At 36.8% G+C, this 21,679-nt stretch overlaps 3 protein-coding genes across 7 annotated transcripts; 1 reads left to right on the top strand and 2 right to left on the bottom strand.

Moving 5' to 3' along the window:
• Positions 1 to 1,977: 1,977 nt before the first annotated feature.
• On the bottom strand, positions 1,978 to 4,863 carry glipr1b (GLI pathogenesis-related 1b). Of its 2 annotated transcripts, none has more exons than XM_084408651.1 (5): positions 4,426 to 4,863; positions 3,374 to 3,613; positions 3,150 to 3,265; positions 2,954 to 3,039; positions 1,978 to 2,347 (listed from the first exon to the last, which is right to left on the bottom strand). In XM_084408651.1, exons 1-5 carry the CDS (start codon positions 4,597 to 4,599, stop codon positions 2,223 to 2,225), a joined length of 741 nt encoding a protein of 246 aa, XP_084264777.1. In that variant the 5' UTR covers positions 4,600 to 4,863; the 3' UTR covers positions 1,978 to 2,222. The 2 variants fall into 2 exon arrangements, with proteins under 2 accessions (XP_084264777.1, XP_084264776.1); XM_084408650.1 differs by having other exon boundaries at positions 4,402 to 4,863.
• Positions 4,864 to 5,166: 303 nt separating this feature from the next.
• On the top strand, positions 5,167 to 12,387 carry caps2 (calcyphosine 2). 2 transcript variants are annotated; one of them, XM_084409768.1, is made up of 16 exons: positions 5,167 to 5,386; positions 5,470 to 5,510; positions 5,603 to 5,648; positions 5,747 to 5,848; positions 6,043 to 6,261; positions 7,687 to 7,754; positions 7,848 to 7,937; positions 9,125 to 9,199; positions 9,278 to 9,373; positions 9,495 to 9,573; positions 9,647 to 9,762; positions 9,832 to 9,908; positions 10,782 to 10,933; positions 11,124 to 11,243; positions 11,358 to 11,454; positions 11,702 to 12,387. In XM_084409768.1, exons 1-16 carry the CDS (start codon positions 5,339 to 5,341, stop codon positions 11,863 to 11,865), a joined length of 1,590 nt encoding a protein of 529 aa, XP_084265894.1. In that variant the 5' UTR covers positions 5,167 to 5,338; the 3' UTR covers positions 11,866 to 12,387. The 2 variants fall into 2 exon arrangements, with proteins under 2 accessions (XP_084265894.1, XP_084265895.1); XM_084409769.1 differs by lacking the exon at positions 7,848 to 7,937 and having other exon boundaries at positions 5,213 to 5,386.
• Positions 12,359 to 20,657, bottom strand: cers3b (ceramide synthase 3b). 3 transcript variants are annotated; one of them, XM_084409771.1, is made up of 11 exons: positions 20,584 to 20,657; positions 19,526 to 19,693; positions 19,130 to 19,247; positions 16,089 to 16,207; positions 15,909 to 15,966; positions 14,155 to 14,205; positions 13,858 to 13,950; positions 13,332 to 13,460; positions 13,032 to 13,138; positions 12,797 to 12,950; positions 12,359 to 12,668 (listed from the first exon to the last, which is right to left on the bottom strand). In XM_084409771.1, exons 2-11 carry the CDS (start codon positions 19,687 to 19,689, stop codon positions 12,558 to 12,560), a joined length of 1,104 nt encoding a protein of 367 aa, XP_084265897.1. In that variant the 5' UTR covers positions 19,690 to 19,693; positions 20,584 to 20,657; the 3' UTR covers positions 12,359 to 12,557. The 3 variants fall into 3 exon arrangements, with proteins under 3 accessions (XP_084265897.1, XP_084265896.1, XP_084265898.1); XM_084409770.1 differs by having other exon boundaries at positions 20,492 to 20,653; XM_084409772.1 differs by lacking the exon at positions 20,584 to 20,657 and having other exon boundaries at positions 19,130 to 19,299; positions 19,526 to 19,618.
• Positions 20,658 to 21,679: the final 1,022 nt, after the last annotated feature.

Here is a 21,679-nt window from a genome sequence, read left to right on the forward strand (position 1 = left end):
CGCAAGACTACAGCTGACGACGGCATCTTGGAAGTTTGTGATAAACATTGGCGTATTTCCTGTGACGTAGGCGCTATATAGCGACGACGTATAATGAAACGGTGTAGTAGTGGTGTCATTTCTTAGGGGAATATTTTCACCCCTACGCCTTGGCACTCTGTTTCAAGGGGCAAGGGTTAGGGGTAGGTGAAGGGGTATAAAATAGAATTGGGATTGGGCCTAAGTATATCAAGCGACAAGAATACGTTTTGTGCGCAAAAAACAACAAAAATAACGACTTTATTCCACTATTCATTTCCTTCTATCTGGAAATCGAGTGAGTTCACGTAGTGTTTTTGCGCAGCGCGTCTGTGTTGTTCGTCACACGCATCACACACATGACCAGCGTCGGCTAATAGTGAGCCTACATGGTGACGTGTAACACAGACGCGCTGCGCAAAAACACTACGTGAACTCACTCGAGACCCAGATAGAAGGAAATGAATAGTGGAATAAAGTCGTTATTTTTGTTGTTTTTTTGCGCACAAAAAGTATTCTTGTCGCTTGATATACTTAAGATTGAGCCACTGTAGTCACTTGGACTATATTAACGATCTCTTTAATAACTTTTCTGGACCAGCAAGTTTCGGTCACCTAGAAGTCTATGAAGGAGTGAGCCAGCGCTCAGATTTCATAAAAAATATCTTAATTTGTGTTCCGAAGATGAACGAAGGTCTTACGGGATTGGAACAACATGAGGGTGAGTAATTACTGACAGAATTTTCATTTTTGGGTGAACTAACCCTTTAACAGATTTCTCATGTTCTTCATCTCTGACATCCTTATGTGTAATTAACATACAGTGCTGGTCAGAATTATTTGCCCCCTTGGTAAATATGATCAAAGATGTCTGTAAAAAATAAATCTGCATTGTTTATCCTTTTGATTTTTTTTTATTTGATTTTTTTATGCAAAAATCTAACCTTTTATTGAAGTAAAAGAAACAACAACAAAATAGATGGGTTTGGTGCACAGGGATAAAGTACCCCATGTGTAAAATGAAATACTCTGCTATATCTTTAATGCTGTGGGCCAGAGGTCCTGGACATCTTGTTCAGATACATGGCATCATGGATTCGATTAAATACCAACAGATAAAAAATCAAAACCTGACAACCTCTGCTAGAAATCTTATAACGGGCCATGTTTGGATCTTCCAACAGAACAGTGATCCAAAAACAAACATCAAAATCAAAACAAAAATGGGTCACTGAGCACAAAACCGAGCATCTGCAATGGCCATCCCAGTCCCCAGACCTGAACCCTATAGAAAATGAGTGGGCTGAACTGAAGAGAAGAAGCGCCAACATGGATCTGGGAATCTGAAGGATCTGGAGAGATTCTGTATGGAGGAATGATCTCTGATCTCAGGTGTTCTCCAAACTCATCAGGCATTATTGGAGAAGACTCAGAGCTGTTATCTTGGAAAAAGGAGGTTGCAAAAAGTATTTAATAAAAGGGGGCCAATAATTGTTCCCAACGTGTTTTGGAGAAAAACATTTATTTCATAATGTGATTTTCCCCCCACTTTCTATTGGTTTACTTCAATGAAAGGTTATATTTTTTTTCATTCTGACCTGCACTGTAGGTGTGTGTACATCCTAAAATAATGGATGACACATTACTCATGTACTAATAGAGCACTGCTGATTGATTACTCAGAAAAATAAACTACTTCAAAACATAATTCGTAACTTGTGACTCATAGCTGTTCTCACTCACGGCCTACAGTGTGCTATACGTACACCCGTTTCCATGGTTACGGTAAAATCATCAGGAATGCGTCGTGACTTCATTGGTATGTGTGTGAAACACACGACAACTGTACTCTCAGCCACCATACACAGTCACACATGTTCACGCTTCATAATGGTTGTAACACACTTTAGAAATGAGATCACAGAAGACCAGTAAGAGTATAAAACAACCCAAGTTTATTCAAGTAGCACTTTTATGATTGCCAATCTTAGAGGTAAAATGAAAATTCCACTTTTTTAAATCAAATGTATTTATAGACCTTACAGATTTACACACAGCAGAAATGGAACTATATATATATATATATACATATATATATGATAATATTTCAGTGATTACTAATTTAATATCTAACCGTATATAACTGATGGAGCGATTCAAAGATTAAGGTTCAAGTTTGAGACATTAGATAACACGGGATGACATTAATGTGTTACATAAAAGTGCCAGCAAACTCCTAGTAAACACAGTCCAAGATTAGTCAGCCAATAGGAAACACTGGGGGCTGAAGAGGGCGGGCCATGGTCCCAGCCAGGGAACCAATCATATCCTGTAAAGAGAGACCTTAAGATGTAGGTTTGAAAGGGAATATTTGCAAAATTTATATAAATATGGAAATAATAATAAAAAATACATCTTTAAATAAAAAGATGTAGCTGACATTAAGATATGAATACGTTTTAAACATTAACATTATGATTTTCTTTCAAGCTGCTTTGAAACAATCTGTATTGAGAAAAGAGCTATACAAATGAAATTGACTGTTTTATTCAAGTCAAATATATTATTTAATATGACTTCATCAAACTGACATCATAAAATTACACAAAATTAGTAAGCTCAGGAGTAAGCTCCTTTGTACAGCAAATAAGGAAAGTTTTTATTACACACACACATAATTCACAGTTTAGTCTTATTAGGTACAACCTTTCCACACTGTCTGAAAAGATATATATATATATACATACACATTTATGTAAAATACAGTATATACAATATCAATACATACAGATATTATATCTATATGCAATCTGTTCAGATGGTGTGGGAAGGTTGTACCTAATAGGACTAAGCTGTGAACTATGTTTGCACTGTAATATTACTGTAATATTGCTGTGTGACAGTTATTGTGATGTGTCATTGGGAATGCTCTTACTACAGACGTTGTCTCGGCAGATCTCTGATCCACAACCGCTGCAGCTCACACCTGCTATGTTTGGAGTAACACCATGAACTTGTCCTCTGCAATAAAGCATGTTGGAATAACATCACCACAAGAGGTAGACAAAGTAATATTTTGACCTGTGCTGTACTTTATTATATCAATGCAATGCAACAAAATTCTAACTTACGTATCGCCATAGTTGCACACAAAGATGGTGGATTCTGGGTGAGTGGAGAAGTTTTCGATTCCTTTAGAGCACACATTTACAGCACAGCCCAGCCTGAAGCTTGTAGACCACATTAACTGAAACATACATGTACAAATACACAAGGTTGAGAAAGATAGTCGAAACAAATTTTCAGTGCTGATATATATTTACATACAAAGCTGTAATAATGTTAAAGAACATACCTGTGTGTAGTGGCCGCACAACCGCGAGCAGTTGTTGTTTTTGAGTGAGTACACTCCTTCTTTGTTCCACCTGTGTATGGCGTTCTCCACGGAGAAGGCAGCAAACGGAGCGCCCAGCCAGATGTTCTCGCCCATCCATCCGAACGGCGGGTGCCCGAAATACGCCATCCCGGGATGATGAGAGGCCTTGCAGTGTCTCGCCCGGTCTCTGGCACCTTTGGCCAATTCATTGTCCCAGGACTGTAGACAAACACACAAACACATCCACAATAATGCAAATCAATAGAATTACAATATATAGATATTATATGATTTAAGATATGAGGATTAGAGGATTAGAGGAGCAAGCTCCAACAAAACTTACATTTACAATGTGTTTGTCCCAGAACATTTGATCCCAGAACATTTTACGTGTGCAACTAAGTTTGGTTGTTCTATGCTGAAACTTATTCGAATCAATTGAAATACAAAAAAATAAAAAAACACTGCTTAATAGTGCTTATATTTTACGTGATTAAAAAAACAGAACAAATTACTAACACATGTAAAATGGTTATTGATGGAGAGATATCATTACATTTTGCCTGTCAGAACCCTCTTCAAGCACCATCACAAACAAGAAGACCCTTTGTTTTCTCTTCATTCTTTTACTACTTAAAAAAATGCGATCCAGATCAATAGGGAGCCTTTTCTTTCCACTCATACAAAAACATCTCTCCATTGCCATGACAACCAGAATGATGGTTGTACATTTTTGTTATATTCTTAAACCAAACACTCTGAGACAAAAACAAAAGAACATGCTGTTAGGGTAGCATGATGGATCTGTGTAATTACCATGAGCATTTAAAATGTGGAAAACTGGGACACTGGATTTCACACACAAACACAGACAAAATGATGATGAACATGAGTAAACAAGATTGAGTAAACAACATGCTTAAAACAGCTGCGCAAATAATGATAAACACATACATGTTTTTGAGGAATGATTAATGTAAACGAAACATAACCGATGCATCAAATACCTGCGCCCCGAACACCTGTCTTACCATGGAGCGCGCACTGACCGCAGGTGGAGTGACGCGCGAGCGTTGCGTGTTATGCGCCTGCACACACCTGCGGATGAACTCCGGTTCCGTTATTCCCGGTAAGAGAGCCAGAACGCCGAATGAGCCGTACAGAAGAACCCATATCTGTAAGAGAAGACCGCCGAGAGAGTCCATGGCAGGAGACTGTCCTGAGCCGCGCTGCTTCGCTCTGGATAAATGAGTCAATGGAGCATCACTGCAAGAGACGCGCTGACCTGTGCGTCATGGTGCCGTGGATTTGCCCACTCTCTCTCCCTCTCTGTCTGTCGATCTCTCTCTCTCTATGTCTGTCTATCTGTCTTCGTACAGGGGCTTTTTAAAGGACCGATACAGAACCACCCACCATGTCACGAAAGAATTTAATGCGCGGGGCTCTTTGTCTTCATCTCTCACGCACAAGTTCTCCCCCCCCCCCCCCCCCGCGCGCGCGCGCACACACACACACACACACACACACACACACACATTTGATGTCTAAATGTAAAATAAACCGTTACAAAAATGGCTGTTTTGCCATATTTAGCCAGTACATATTTAGAATGTCTATTTTGAAAATGCATTTAGAGTTAGTTAATTTAATTTACATGTCAGCTGAGCTATTTTTTGTTAATATATTTTAGATTTAGCCGGACATTTAAATGCATTAACAGGGTAATTGTATTTATTTTTCCATTTATTTTAGTATTCATTTCAGACTTCATTACCCACAATCCTTTAACGATGACAGTCACGCTGCCATCGTGTGTGTTCTGTGTTTGGTTTGTAACCGCCACAGCAACGTGAGCGCGGGAGTGAAAACCGTCCTAAAACCTGTTAATTTTGAACAACTATAGAATTTACGTATATATAAATATATTTTACAGTTCCACTAATAATGAAAGCAAACGTGAAATCTTCACCCTTACATAAAACCGTGCAACAGGTAAGTGCGCAATGCCTGTAACGCAATGGATAACTCGTTAAGCTTTAATAATTATTCTTTCTGTTTGCATGTATTTATACAAGCCCAAGACAAGTGGGGCTGACCGCGGGCCGAGGCCAGCAGAGTAAGTTAAGAGAACTAAGATAAGCTTGCAAACATATTGTTTGTAGAGAGTTGTTAATATATGGTTATGTATTGATTAAATATCGCTCCCAGAGTTCCAGTGCTAAAGTTAGAGACCCTGCACGACGCGGAAGAGGAGGTGGGATAACAAAACATGATTATGTGTAGTTTAATGACTTGATTTTGCAAATAGAGTCGAAGCAGGTCTAACACTATTGAACATGTCATATTCTACAGCATCCTGCCATGATTCCAAAGGATGCTGCTATCAAGAGTGTCACAGGAGAGCTGTCAGGCATGAGCTGGGGCTCTCCAGCCTCCTCCACACAGTCAAAGCAGGTGCTTATTCAAGATTACCATAAAGGAAAAGTTCACCCAAAATGATGTAATTATATGCTTTTTTTACTGGTAGTTTTTTTCCCCAATGCAATTTTGAGGCTTTTGAGCTTCCTGCATAAAGCCAACTTTTTTTCTTTTCCCACAAAAAATATAGGCAGTGTTTAAATTAGGCATCTTGTGCTTTTCCTTCCCAGTGTTTTTCGTCCAAGATGAAAGACTCAATTAAAAATCACATGCCTGCTGTGGATCATGGAGAATCACTACAGCTGAGCCACAGAGACCAGGCACAGAGAAGTCCACTGTACAGTCACGAACCAAACCTGGATTCATCTACCTTCACCTCTAAAAACACAGCACAACCCATCTACAACCAGTCCAACACTGTACGGCCCAACAGCAAGATGATGGATGCGGTGAGTTTAATACTGGGTCCCAGTCCAAACAAGTGCCTCCTTACTCTTTGCCAGACATTTTCTTATAATGGGAGAATGCAAACTCAGGTTTTTTTAGCATTGAAATAATCACAATAGTAAAGTTGGATCATCTATCCATCAGTGTATTCTTCAAAACACTTTATCGTCTGCAGTCGTGGGAAGCTGGATCATGTGCACTTTATAAGCTAAAAAATACAGCACCCTAATATCATTGAAAAAGGTTTTCTAAAATATATATTTATAAAATATAATATATATATATATATATATATATATATATATACACACACACACACACACACACACACACACACACACACAGTACCAGTCAAAAGTTTGGAAACATTACTATTTTCCTATGTTTTTGAAAGTAGTCTCTAATGCTCATAAAGGTTGCCTTTATTTGATCAAACATACAGAAAAAAACTGTAATATTGTGAAATATTATTACAGTTTAAAATAATAGTTTTCTATTTTAATGTACTTTAAAATATAATTTATTTATGTCATGCAAAGCTGAATTTTCATCAGCCATTACTCCAGTCTTCACCTGATCCTTCAGAAATTATTGTAATATGCTGATTTATTATCAATGTTGGAAACAGTTGTGCTGCTTATGACTTTTTTTCATGATTCTTTGATAAATAGAAAGGTAAAAAGAACAGCATTTATTTTTTTTTAAATATAAATATTTTGTAATATACACTACCATTCAAAAGTTTGGGGTCAGTCATTTCTTTTTTGAAAGAAATGTATATTTTATTCAACAGTGTTAAATTGATAAAAAGTGATAGTAAAGATTTATATTGTTAGAAAAGATTTCTATTTTGAATAAATGCTGTTCTTTTTAACTTTTTATTCAACAATGAATCCTTAAAAAAGTATCACAGGTTCCAAAAAGAATAATATTAAGCAGCACTTCTGTTTTCAACATTGATAATAACTGAGTATCAAATCAGCATATTAGAATAATTTCTGAACTGGAGTAATGATGCTGAAAATTAAGCTTTGCATCACAGAAATAAATTTATATTTTAAAGTATATTAAAATAGAAAACCATTATTTTAAACCGTAATAATATTTCACTATATATATATATATATATATATATATATATATATATATATATATACACACATACACACACACTGCTTTAAAAATTAAAAAGTATAATTATTTAAAATGTAAATATATAATTTATTTATTATTATTTGATCCACACATGTATTATGTTTCCACACAAAAGCAGTTTACTTGACTTGACTTTTCACATTCAAACATTTTCTGGCAGTGTTTCTGACCAGAGATTGTTGTCTCCCCCTGGAGGAGGGTGTTTGTTAAGCTTCAGAAGTCCTGTGAGCATGTAATGTGATTGGATGATATATTTGTGCGTTTGTGAGTAGGAGGGGCTTACCGAGGAGAGGAAACTGCAGGCAGTAATTGAGCAGGTTATGGTGGACCAGCTGTCGAGGTCAGTATCTCTCTCGCTCTCCTTCTCTCTGTTCCATTTTTGTCAGTCTGTGGTTAGTAATAACATCGTGAGGGTTCTCTGATGCTCACGCAGGGCTGTCATTAGCGATCCAGAACAGAATGCTGTGTCTGCCAGTCCCACGAGCGTCCCACCACGCTACAGGAGAACTCTTCACCACACTAAGTAAAACCCACACACATATATGACTCAGATACAAAACGCTCTTTCTCCCCTTCTGTCTCATACTCATAGGTTTGGAGAAGGTCACAGTGGTTATGTCCCCACTTATATTTTGTGTTTTTGTATTTTTTCTAAGTTTTTGCTTAGAAAAGCTCTATTATTATTATTATTCCATTATTGCTCATACTTGGGGTTACTGATTTGAACAAACCAATAACCAGCCGCATGTCAGCGTGCAAAAAACCCACTCAGAACACCCTCACAACCACATAGCAACGCCTTTGCAACCACCCACAAGCACACAATAATCGTGATGGTAAGTTTTGCAAGTACCGGCAAGACACTCACGTTTTCTTAAGAAAATATAAAAATTCTATTTTCAGTATAGTCCACACATAAAATTAAAGATTTCAATTAGAATTGAAATCTTTTCTGAAATGTGGTTGACTCTTATGACAAATTGCTTGGGATGTTCCTCATTTGTAAGTCACTTTAGATAAGTGGTTCTCAAACGTTTTGACTAAAAGGCCCCCTGAACACAATATTTTAAAGAAAAATGCTTTCAGAAAACGGAAGTTTGGGAATCCTTGGGGGTTTGTGAGGGAACTGCAGGAGATTTCATCAAGAGTTATTAATTAAAAAGTTATTGATATTACATTTGCGTTTCTAGTAGCATTCTAGATAATACAGTCTAGCAAAATTATCTAGGATGTGGTTCAAGGATGTAGAATGAGTTTGTGATTTTTGTTTTATTATGAAGTGGTTCACCACCTGAAACTGTTTAAGAACCATTGCTTTAAAATGTACATTTATTCTTTTAGCACAGTGATTCACAAACTTGAACCCCTTTGACAAAATGTCAGGGGGTACTTCCAAGTAAATATTTCAATAATATAACACCATATTCGCATGTCAGTGGTTTTCTCATTTCGGTTAATAGTCACCTGAAATGCAGGTAAACAATTAAAATATTATATATTTTTTAGTAAGTGTTTATTTTGATTGGTTTCAATTTAAAATTGTTGTTTTATAATAAAAAAAAATTTAAAAACGTATTTAAATGTAATTTAATATCCAATGACCTATTATATTTTTTAAAGAAAGAAACTGAAAATAGCGCTTGCTAACATTTTGCTCCCTTTGATAAAACTGTGATTTGTGATATTTAGGTTTTTGTTTTGTATCTACAGGGTAAAAACGCGGATGTCTTTAACGGAGAACACCTTATCCAACAAGCTCTGTTTTCAAGCCAGGATTTTATCAAGGTAGTTATAGTATTGTGATGGAGATTCAACTATTATTTTGGTGTTTTATTTTGTAATGCGTGTGTGTTTGATATATAGGTGTGGACGTGAGGCTTGCCGAAAACTGATTGGCTTCTTTTTCACATGTGACCAAACACTGACCGTGTACGAGTACCGACATTTTGGGAAAAACAGGTAAGGCTATGATGCTTTGCATTTGTACAAATACAACACATCACTGTTTGCTCATACTACATATTTTCCCTCCAAATTTAGGTGTTTTTGTAAAGTTAAATGTTAATCGAAACTCTTTCAGATGGAACGCGTTGCCCTTTATCGCTCGTGGTGTGTATTTGAACAGAGGGAGGCCGTACTGCCTTCAAGACATCTCACAGGTTCGACACTCATCATCTTTCACACACTCACCGAATAACATTAACTCATCAACACTCTGCCTGCATCTCCCAGGGTGCCGAGCTTCATTTCTGTACAGACGACCCACACCTCCCCCAAAGTCTGAGACAGCAGCCGTGCCTGACTCTCAGAGTTACTGATGTGGATGACACAGCCAAGGGAGCCCTGCTGTATGTACCACTCACACACATATGTACATGAGTGCACAAGTTAGAGTACAGAGTGTTTCTTTTGCACAGAACTCAGTCTGGGGAAGGTCCACATTGTCTCTCTGAAGAGGAAATCAATGATCGAAACTCACTAAAGGCAATTCAAGGTTAATCCTTAACACGCATTCGCTCTTGCACACAAACATTTTTTTTTCAAATGCATTAGCATTCATCCAAAATGTCCACCCACACATGAGGTATGTCATTTTTTTATGTTAAAATCAGGCTAATTTTAATCAAATTATTTACTTGATATGCCAATTAGTTCACTAATAACCGTCAGTCGGTGAGATTTTTTCAAATGTCTCTTATGCTCACCAATGCTGCATTAATTAGATAAAATACAGTAAAACAGTAAACAGCAATAAAAACAATTTTCTTTTTTCTGAAAACAACAGGTTTTCTATTTTAATATATTTTATAAATGTCATTTACTCCGGTGATCATTACTCCAGTCTTTAGTGTCACGTGATCCTTCAGAAATAGTTTTTGTAGAAATTGTGATTTTTTTAAAGAATAGAAAGTTCTAAAGAACAGCATTTGTCTGAAATAGAAATCTTTTGTAACGTTATGAATATCTATAAAAAAATCTTACTGACCCCAAACCTTTGAATGGTAACATATCAATATTTGCTATACGCTGTGGGTTCCCTAAATGATTATAAAATATATATTAAGATCATTAAAGAAATTACATTGTGTCAAACAAATAAATAAACATGTTGAATAGACAAAAAAATTGGCTATATATCTATTTTTGTGCATATCATTGCAACTGGCCAACAACCCACTTTGAAATCGCATTTATCGGTCTTACACCGAGCATCACATTTTAAGATTTAAAAAGCTGTATTGAGTTACCTGAAATTACACACTTCACCTTAAAGTGACCTTGTACTTTTGATGGCACATTAATCATTAACCAGTCACAGTAAGCTTGACAAGGAATCCAGTGCTCTGATTGGTGGATGTTTTTGCAGGTGCAGTGCGCGGTCGGCTGAGGGGACATGCGATCCAAACCCTAATCAATCTAGTTAGGGATCTGCAGAACTTAGATATAAAGATTGATAGTGTTCAGCAAAAAGTTCTGCTCAGACAATCTCTGATGGAGCAACTGTGCCTTACTCAACAGGTAAAGAGAAAAAATCTCATAAAACATGTTTCAAAATGTAAAAGCTAAATTTGAAGCAAGTCAATATTTTCATGTCCTGAAGGATGTCTATCTATCTGAAATGAGACTGTAGGAAAGCACCAGGCATGTTGATGTAGAACATAATGTGAGAGTGCTGAGCCGTTACATTAGCGTGTGCTGTGTGTGACAGGACTTCGAGGCGGTGTGGAGGATTGTGGGTCGGCGTGCAGAGAGGCGGGTGCACCCCGCTGATGTGATGCGTGCCGTTACTGGGGAGATGAGCGAGAACAGAAAAGCCGTTTTCCTGAAGGTGACAGACCAGCCGGACTGCTTTCGTCCTCCAGAGGACGCCGTCGAGCTCTGTGAGTTATTGAATTTCCATTTAGGCCATTTGCTAATGTTCCTATCTTTTCTCTGTTTTTAGGTTTATGTAAAGCTTGACCCAAATAAAACCGGCTCCATCTTCCTGAGCGATATTGAAAAATTCTATAGAGGCAAACAAGAGTCTGACGCAGCACACGGTGAGCCACTGATCATTTAGTCTCTTGCACAGGCAGCAGCAATCGAAGTCATGTTCAGTGTCGGTCAATATTTCATGACAAACAATGAATGCTGGTAACGTGTGGTACTTCAGTATTTATTTCCGGAAAGGCTATATAGTTCACTTTACAGATACACTTATAAAGGCAATGAGTAAAACAAACTCACACATGGGCAACATGGATGACTGCTGTTTATGAAGATAATACTGTATCATTCTGTTGACAGAAGCCGTTCCGAACCCTGACATTCTGGCCTTCGTACGGGAAGCAGGAAAGGTCACCAAGACCGTGTCATATGCCGAGTTTGAGGACTATTACGAAGGTCTAAGTATTGAAATCTCTGATGATGAAGAATACATAAACAATCTGAGAGCTACCTGGAGTATCTGAGACTATCTGTCCATTTTATAGAATGACACTTTCTGAACACGAGTAAAATATTGAGCTTTTATGTGCTGTACACACTGTAATATGTTTGTTAAAGTCACTTTATATTACTCCTATTAATAGCCATTCATATTGCAAGATTTTACTTCTGAATTGACTAAATGCTTTAGCTTCGACATGATACAATGTAAAATAATGCTTAAAATAATGGGGTCAGTACTTACATTTTTTAAAGAAATTAATACTTTTATTCAGCTAGGATGCATTAAATGGATCAAAAGTGACAGTTAAGACATTTCAAATAAGTGCTTTCTATTCTTTAACAAAAAAAAGTTTCACGTTTTCCAAAAAGATCAAGCACAAAATTTTATTTGAGCATCCAAACAGCATATTAGAATGATTTGTGAAGGATCATGTGACATTAAAGATTGGAGTAATCGGAGCAGCCTTCATGTGGAAAATTTTAACTACTGCGTGGATTGGCACATGCTAAAATGTTTTAAATTATAAATTGATGTTTAAAAATATGTTGTATTGATTTTATTCATCTACCATAATATATGTACATATACGAACCTTAATATGAAAGGCTCTGCAAAAACAATTCACAGATAAATCATGTCCAATATGGACATATATGCATGCACGGCATCAAAAGTCAATTTGTGTCTGTTTGTTGAAGCTTTCCCTCGGTGTCAATGGCCATTAGACAGTCCATTCCCAGATCCATTAGAGTATGTGTGCGTATAGTCTTCCTCAGAGCCCTCTTCATTCTCTTCTTCATCACTGCGCTCATCACCCTTTAGCTGAAGAGAAAGAAAGAGAATTAATCTTGTGCATTGTGTATACATGTTTTTCTACCCTCTACCAAAAATGATCTAAATCAGAATATCAACATGTGAAAAATCTTATTTGAGTAATAATGAATACTCACATTGCCGAAGAGAAACTTTTTGACCATGCGGAGGATCAGGGAGGCCCAGAACACGTGCAATAACAGCAGCACCACAAGCATGACGTTAAAGAAATAATAGCCGAAAAAGGGTTCAAACTGGTCCAGAGGATACACCCACGTACAGTGGATCAGCCTACACACATGACATGGACGCACAATTTAACCCTATGTAACCATAAAATCTCCCACACATTTACCTCCATCACACACTTACCAGAAAGGGAAGATGATGAGTCTGGTTACCATGAAGACCAGAGCAAACACCACAAATATACTGTTGCAGATCGTCTCCCATCCAGCATAGTTAAACATCTTAGCAGACTTAGAGAAACAGATAAGCAAAAACCTTATAAATGCAAAAAAAAATTGGATTCTTTAATGAATAGAAATGTCAAAAGAACAGCATTTGTTTTTGTTTTTAAATAGAAAAAATATATATATACTGTATATAAAAAATTCTTGCTGGCTTTATTTTTTGGGTGATCTTTTCTTCCACTTTTTCACTCTCTCTCACCTCGAGTAGGACATCAGATGTGTCATGGACCAGCATGACCAGTGTGCCAATGCGGATGTAGTTTGCACACCAGGAGAAGGACAGCAGAGTTAAAGTGGCCCAATGATGGACCAACTGCTCCTTAAAGTCCTACAAATAGACAAAGAGAGAAATAGAGCTCCATAAACCTTGACAGATATATCTCTTAAGATATGGCCATTTTAATATATCAGTTATTTACAAATCTTCAAAAGCATATTATTTTAATAAATGCAAGACATTGGATTCCATTTATTAAACCTTAAACTGCATGAATTATTGCATTATAATGACTTGTGTAAAGTAACTTGCTGACTGTTAATGTTATGACATTAATAGGAGTGCTACCTGCAGGCTAGTTGATAAAGAGTGTTTGTTTATGACCTTGATGTGACCTTACCGATCTCATATTCATCTCATTCATACATAATCTTTTAAGTGATATAGATAGGGAAATACTCATAACTGATAAGGTGAACTTGAGATACTGATATTGGTGCATCCTTACCTTCCGTTTGACGTCTGCAGCCACACTGAACAGTAAAGAACTATAAAAACTCATCTCGATGATGTAATACCAGTATTGAGAGTCCAGCAGTGACTGTGCACACACACACACACATATATAGAAACACACAAAACAAACATATTTAAAAACCAACCGCCATACAAACATGCCTGCACAAACACAACCCTCCCGGAACAACATGCAAATATTCAGACTGGTTTCCACTGTGCTGAGTTATTTTAAAACATTATGAGAAGGTAACTTAGTGTTTTTAAAACTTCCATATGTTACACTTACTTGTTTGGGAAATCCTGCCCACACTTCCCGTAGATCATAAAACCATGGTTTCTGTTGCACAAAACAATATAATTAACAGTTTATTTATTTATATAACCAAATAATTCCATTAAATAAAATAAAGATTTCAGAGTTTATACGCGGTGAGGATTTTTTCAGTGATTCTTTCTCCAAGTTACATCGTTGCGCCATTAGATGGCGACAAGTGAGTGAATCATTGAATCGTTTTAATCAACAGATTCGTTAAAAAAAAAAAAAATCGCCCCCTGTGCCCTTAAATAGCATCGGAGATCGAATACTTCCCTAATATTTGGTATGCGAACAAACAGAGTAGTATGTCCAAATTCATAAAATAAATAAAAAACAGTAACTGATGACTTATTGCTTAAGGCGAGATTCTTAAGTGATCATTCGATGAACTTTACATCCCATGAGGCCACGGGAGAGGATTTATTTATTTATTTATTATTATTATTTTTGAAATCCAGCATTTATTAGCTTCTTGTTTCAGATGAAGAGATGTTTTTAGTTTTGTTTGTGTCATAGTTTTTTTTTTTTTTTATGCTGAAAACGGGAACATACAAAAGAGAAAGCATACATCACATAATATCAACCAAAACAATAATAAAGGAGACAACAGCAAAAAAGAAAATACAGGAGAGGACTTATGAATGGAAGTGAAGCAACTCAACTGACGCTGGTAGGTCATGTGACACAGTGACAACATGGCGGATGTAGTACGTCCGAGAGGTGTGTACCTATCGGTACCTATGCAATATTATTCCGTTTTGTAGCATAAATAGCGCGACTCGCGAGTAATATGTTCACACTGAAAATTCCAAAACGAAAAAGTGCACTTTGAATACCGGATGATGCACTTATAAATTACTGGAAAAAAGAATAAGTGTGGAATGTTGGACACTTCATGCACTCAGCAGCTTTAATTACGTAGCGGCGGGGGAGGGGCTAGCATTCTCCGATGGTGAATGAAAAAATAACTTTATATCTAGTTCATAATACTACACGGCTGAGTACATAGTAAGAGCACAGAGCATAGTACGTCATTTGGGACTCAACACATTCTTTTATTCAATGGTCGAGAAGTAAATCCAAATTCAAATGTAGTAGCCTACTCAGTAGGCTACGCAATTTCAGACACGAATTCATTCGACAATGAAACAAGCGGTGAATCACTGATTCATTCACTCACTGTACTTGTTCGAAACACTTAGAGATAGATGTTGCTCAGAGATAGTCAAGTGTTGCTTTGCTTTGGATCCATCCAGAAAAAATTAGTAGCTGGCAATATTGTGTCTTAAATGTAAGTTTCATAAAAGCAATATCATAGGCTTCTAACACTCATGCCATTGGTCTGAAGTGATAACCTGCACTTTTGCACATGGCATTGTTTAATTATAGGCTCTTAAAAACAACAAATTGATTTATGTGTTCTTCAAAGCGTAAACACACAACTCTGTGTGTGTGTGTGTTTGGGTGTGTGCAGGGCCTGTCCATGCCTGTTATTTGTGGACCAATTATGGATCTTTCTATCAGAATGGAGCTGTTCACAGGTGGGAAAATTTTCCTAATTACCCCTCAGGCATTTCTCACAAACACACATGCTGATTCAATGTCTCTCCTGAGAATCTCTGCATGTGCTGTAACACACACACACACACTTACACCCAGCTGTTTGGAGGTCTTTCAGGTGTTCAGATACAGTCCGAGATCTGTATACAGCAAAAAACACTTACATCATATAAAGCCAACACGCCTCCGAAAGACGAACACAGGTAAAATGCAAACCGCCAGCTACAAAAAAGAAAATACTCTTGTTAATAACAAATATGCAAGTTTGAAAAAAGGAGAAGGTCAAATATGGTCAAACACGAATGAGTCAATAATGAAAGTTTGTTTAGTGTGTGTAAATATACCTGGCTTCTTTGAATTTCTTTAGGACTGCGGGTCTGTCTTGGTTCCTCCGTATGCGGAACCAGCGCTCCACTTGCCTTTCCGACCAGCCCAACTTTTTACACACACCTTTTATATCCGCCTAATTACATGACACACACAAACATTCCTAGACACATAAACTTCATATGTCAGTATGTGCCGGCCTTACATGTACTGTACCAGCGAATAGGACATACTGTATGTTTCTATTAATGATGCTTTAACACTTTTGTTGAAGCCTGTTTATATATATAATGCATTACAAAAGGAATTCTTAATCTAATCTAAAGATATTTGTTATGCCTTATAAAATACATATTGTAGTATGTTATGTTTTCATAAATAACTCAACTACAGTTATAATACATTATAGTATGTACCCACACATGGTCGCACCTTTAAAGAATCTAATGTATATTAAAACATACAATTTAGTTTGAATCATTATAATGTATTGGCAATACTGTTACAATAATTCATGAAAACATTTAACATATCATAAGGAATAGTATTATACTTTATATATAAATGTTTTATTAAAGGTAAATCTTATTTTGATTAAAGATTATGAAAAATTATGTGCACAGATAAATCATTAATAATAAATACTGCAATATTCCATAAAAAATAGGTTTTGATTTCATGGTGACTTTAATTGTGATTCCCAATGTTTTATAATTATTGTTATGATTGTCATTTGAAGAAATAGATTTTTTCACATTACAGTAACAAAATTTTAACTAATCTGTACTTTTTGCTTCATGGGACACCTGTGCTTCCCTCCACATACTATTTATCTACTTGTGTGTTCTAACTTCTAACATGTAACTGTCATGTGCGGTCTCATCTGACAGTTTAGAAACTTAATAGTATTGTGGTGAACTAAATAGAGATATTTAAGTATTCTTATGTACAATTTAGGAACTATTGCTTAAACATGCATTGAGGAGAATATGTCATGTGCTTCTGCCCTATTGATCACCACCCATTTCCCCCAGTGTTGTAGAACTCAAGAAGACCGGTCTCGAGTCATTTGTAAGTCGAGTCACCGCATTTGTACTCGGACTTATCTTGGTCTCAGACTCGGGATTTTATTTCAAGACGGGTCAAGACCACAACTGCAGTCATATTACTAAATTGCCGGTGCATTATATGATTTATTTGTTAACATCATTACTGAGATTGGATGTAAATCTTCTTGTTTCAAATTGGATTTCTTTTGTTACCAATGTGCTGGGTCAGTTATCAGAGGGTGATGGTGAAAAATGTCACCAACATTAAATACAAAAGGCCAAAAAAAAAAAAAAAGTCTGCTTGTATGAGATCTTGATTTTTATATTATAACATATGATATTAAGTAATATCACAAGAGCAAGAGAGCTGTTTTCACAAATATGTGCACAATTGCAAAATGTGATTTTTGAGTTTGAACGTTGAATAACATTAATCTCAACATTATTTATGCAGTTGTAATTACCAACTCAGATGCAGCTTCTGTGCCAAAGATGAATTTAGTTGTTAGTGATTTCATTTGATTGGTAACAGCTGTATAAAGTGTCTTATTATTCTAATTGAATTTATTGACTAAATATAAGACATTTAGTCATTTCCAGGCAATAGATGCGGATCTTTTAGATGAATGTTCTATTTTATTGTCTGTATATTTAAACATCATAAAAAACTTTGCCTCCTTTAAAGGCTTTGAAAATCTTATCTGTTACTACTGATAATTTTGAAGGCAAAAATGATTGTACCTTTCGTTATCTAAACCTTTAGGTTAAATCATACGTTTTCATATCAGTTCTAAAAACGACTTTTACCCTTAAAGAATAGGAGGTTAAAGAATAACAACAACTTAAAAGCGTCGGATAAATAATTGAATTATGCATGTCATCCTTCAACTGCTGTTTGTTCTGATTATTGATATACAGTCTGAAAAACTTCTGATTGCTTCAAATTGTTTTAATGAATTCAACACAAAGTAAAAAAAGGCCCTTAAAAGAATCTTAATTTTCTTTACAATTTTTTTTTTTTTTTTTGAGTGACGTGATCTGGACCTGTTTCAGATTAAAGCTACACTGTGTAGGATTTTCTCCCATCTAGCGGTGAAATTGTTTATGACTACCAACTGAATATTACTTTCTAGCCCCTCCCATTCCGAGGGCGTTTTAACTCCTACGGTGGCCGTATTATTTCAAATCTGCCGGCAGTCGCGAGTAATCTCCCCCTCGCATTCGTCACGGTGCCACTGAGTGTAAAAACGCGAAAGGCGAAGCTTGAATTTCCAGGTATGTCCCTCTTTGGCTAATGTACTTTCAAGATGGAGGCGCAACATGGCTGCCGCCATTCGAGATTCTACAGATGGCAGATTCTACGCTTACGAGAATACTTGATTAGCTGGTAAAAGTAATTACACATTAATGGGCACATATCATTTTGAAAGAACAAAGTGTTTTTTGCTAAGAATCAACTTAAAAAATTGCACAGTGTAGCTTTAAAGAGGCTATATGCGATTTTCTGAAATTTAAACTCGCGACTGACACCTGTGGCCAAAAAACGGAACTGCTCTTCCTTTCTGCTCGCTCTCGTACGTGCACACTTCACAAGTCATCCGCTGCAAAGAAGTCAACATTATGTTTACAGAGGTAAAAACAGTCAAATACATATATTGTTTGAGAAACTAAGTTTGTTTGCTGACTAGCGGTGGTGGCAGAGTGATCTGAAACGTTTAACATGAACGCGCTTGACGTCACATCCGCAGACAGCGCGCGAAAAATCCGACCCGACAGAAAATAGGAAAAATAGGATACAGGCTTATAGGTGCACCCACTGTGAGCTGACAAGGTGTCAGTATGCTCATCAGGAGATGTTTGAGTCATAAATGGTCAAATAAAAAGGCTATTGTTACGTTTATTTTGGGGGAAAAGTTGCATATAGCCCCTTTAAATGCATTTAAAAAGCATTATATACACAGGCTTCAAGTAATCAGATCGCTGTTCAAGTGATGTGTTTGGGATGTTACCTGTATTGGATGTTTTGAGTGTGTTTTGTAGTATTCTTCCAGCACTGGATTGTGTGACGCTCTCTTGCGATTTTTGTCTCTAACCCCAAGAGCCTCAGCGAGTGGCACCGCGATCAGCCTATTGAATGAGGGGAAGGCAGTGAAGGCACAAAGAGTGATGCCTTCTCCTGCTGTTAACCAGAAACCGTTCACTGCACTTTAACAAATATAAGAACACATAATGTAAAAGTTTTTTGCTCAACTGGCTTTACCAGCTTCAGTTTTGCTAAACGAACAGCATGGATATTCGAGTCCACCAGAGCCAAATGAGCAAAAACCAGCATGTATGTTAATGCTGATGTCAGCTAGTCTTTTCAATATCATTAAGCTTGTGTGTGTGTGTGTGTGTGTGTGTACCTTTCATATAATGCCCTTAAACCAAGCAGCAGTACTGCTACAGGTAGAGTGACGTACAAGTGGGACACACGGGCGTAGACACACCCCTCACTGTCCTCTAGGTCCGCCCACGTCACCGGCCTCGGCAACCACAGCCGATCCCACCAAAACCACTCACTGAGCATCGCCCTGTGAAAAACACAAAAACATCATCTACATTTATTCATTCAGCAGAAAGGAAGAAAGAGCAATCTGGAGGTTGTAAAGCAATAGTCACTGAAATGATCTGAATAGAATGTTTGGGTCCGTTTTTCCACACTACTGTAGTATTATGCAGTAACTACTGTAATATGATACCTCACTCCCTGAACACAAAAGAAAAAAATGAACAGACACCTGCAAAATTTACTGGAACATTCTGTGCATTTAAACGTGTTTAACAGTGTCAGAAATATTAGCGTGAGACTATATTAATGAAATTTAGAATTGACATGCAAATACTCAAACATACAATAACATGCAGAACGAGTGTGTGGCTGTGTGAAAAAGACTTTTGAACAGACAGACAGTCAGTAGACAGTAGTCTATTAAGTCTCGCTGGGAGTATCCAAATCTGGACTTACATAAAGTAATTCAGACTCAGTTTTAAGTCTAAGTGACTCAATCTGGAAAGCCGACAGCTAAATGGAACAAAGGTATCTAGTATTAGTAATAGTATAAATACAGTAACTTGAGGTACACTGTTTTCGCTCCTGCTTGAATCAGAGTCTTCTGTGTTATACAAGATTCATTATTTTGTATCACACAAAAGACAAAAGCACAAAACTCTGATTCAAGCAGCATTCTGTTGGAGTGAAAGCAGTGTAGCTCAAATTACTGTATGAATTCTTATAGTAAGTATTGACTGTTTATGGTTACCATGACGAACAGATGCACATAACATGCCAAAGACTGAGAAACACATGCCAAACAGAATGAAATCCATACCTTCTTTTGCTCTCAGATTTGTCCTTTTCTAGATTTCACACACTTCTCTCTCGCCTTCTGTTGTAATTCTGTTCACACACACACACACACACCTTTAAGCTGATCCTCCAGAGTTGTGCCCAGTCCGCTAGGTACTAACAGAACAAGTGAACTCTCTCACTCTCTCTCAGACTCACACACACTTTCACCGCATACCTCAACCCCCCCCACAAAGAGCTCATTGAACCGCCTGAGAGTGTGTGTCTTGAAAGAGGGCCAGGGAACTGGATATGTGGGAGGGGCCACAATCACTTCAGGTAGATCGAGGCAAAGAAAGGCTGTTAGAGAGAGAGAGAGGACATGAACCTTGAAATATTGCATGCTCTAAACAGGTTAATGACTCACAAGGTGAATAAGAGAAATGTTCAATTTGTTCTGACATTTCTTACTTGCAGTTTGTTTTAGTTCTTCTTTACATTTAGGCACCTGGCAGATAAGCTTTTATTCAAAGCGACTTACATGGTTTTATTCAAGCTATACATGGTTTGTTTTTGGGGGTTTTTAATCAGTGTGTGCATTACCTGAGAGTCGAAACTGTGACCTTGGTGTTGTTAAGGTCATGTAATACAAGCGGAATTACAGGAAAACTCTGCTATCGGTTCTCAATAACTTGTGAGTGATTTAGTAAGAAAGCATCACTTACACTAGTCGAAATCCTACAGGAATGTGTACAGGATTCCTGCTACATCATAATTTTGAAACAAATAAAAATTATACTTATGGAATTTACAGGATTCCAACACAAAACAAAACATAGATCTTTTAGAACACTGTAGCAATGTGATTAGCAATTTAAAATTCAAAGTATGCTAATACTTTCAATATCAATATCCTTCAAATGCATTTTATTCTATTGATAATCATAATAGTTTTTGGGTGTGTGTTATGTTGTAATCCTATCAGTATTCTTTAGTGTTAGTTCCAAAGTATGGTCCAATAAGAAACCTGTACACATTCCTTTAGGGTTTTGACTACAGTTAGGGGTGGTTGATTATGATTTCACTTTTTTAAATTTATTTAGTGTGTAATGTTGCTGTTTGAGCATATTAAACAACATCTGCAAAGTTACAACGCTCAAAGTTCAAAGCAAAGGGAGATATTTTCTTATAAAGAAATCACTTTTTAAGGACTACAACAAACGGCTGGTAG

The sequence above is a fragment of the Rutilus rutilus genome (genome assembly GCF_951802725.1).
Source record: "Rutilus rutilus genome assembly, chromosome: 5".
Classification (NCBI taxonomy): Eukaryota; Metazoa; Chordata; class Actinopteri; order Cypriniformes; family Leuciscidae; genus Rutilus; species Rutilus rutilus.

What these genes read in the sequence shown, in the direction of transcription:
- glipr1b (XM_084408650.1), bottom strand. Translation starts at nt 4,599, where the DNA reads ATGGACTCTCTCGGCGGTCTTCTCTTACAGATATGGGTTCTTCTGTAC. An exon ending in TGTGCGGCCACTACACACAG is followed by an intron (nt 3,266 to 3,373) that starts GTATGTTCTTTA and finishes TGTATGTTTCAG; the next exon opens with TTAATGTGGTCTACAAGCTT. An exon ending in GTGTGCAACTATGGCGATAC is followed by an intron (nt 3,040 to 3,149) that starts GTAAGTTAGAAT and finishes GCTTTATTGCAG; the next exon opens with AGGACAAGTTCATGGTGTTA.
- caps2 (XM_084409768.1), top strand. Translation starts at nt 5,339, where the DNA reads ATGAAAGCAAACGTGAAATCTTCACCCTTACATAAAACCGTGCAACAG. An exon ending in CCTCCACACAGTCAAAGCAG is followed by an intron (nt 5,849 to 6,042) that starts GTGCTTATTCAA and finishes TTTCCTTCCCAG; the next exon opens with TGTTTTTCGTCCAAGATGAA. An exon ending in CTCACTAAAGGCAATTCAAG is followed by an intron (nt 9,909 to 10,781) that starts GTTAATCCTTAA and finishes ATGTTTTTGCAG; the next exon opens with GTGCAGTGCGCGGTCGGCTG.
- cers3b (XM_084409771.1), bottom strand. Translation starts at nt 19,689, where the DNA reads ATGCTCAGTGAGTGGTTTTGGTGGGATCGGCTGTGGTTGCCGAGGCCG. An exon ending in AAGAAATTCAAAGAAGCCAG is followed by an intron (nt 15,967 to 16,088) that starts GTATATTTACAC and finishes TCTTTTTTGTAG; the next exon opens with CTGGCGGTTTGCATTTTACC. An exon ending in CTCATCATCTTCCCTTTCTG is followed by an intron (nt 12,951 to 13,031) that starts GTAAGTGTGTGA and finishes TCATGTGTGTAG; the next exon opens with GCTGATCCACTGTACGTGGG.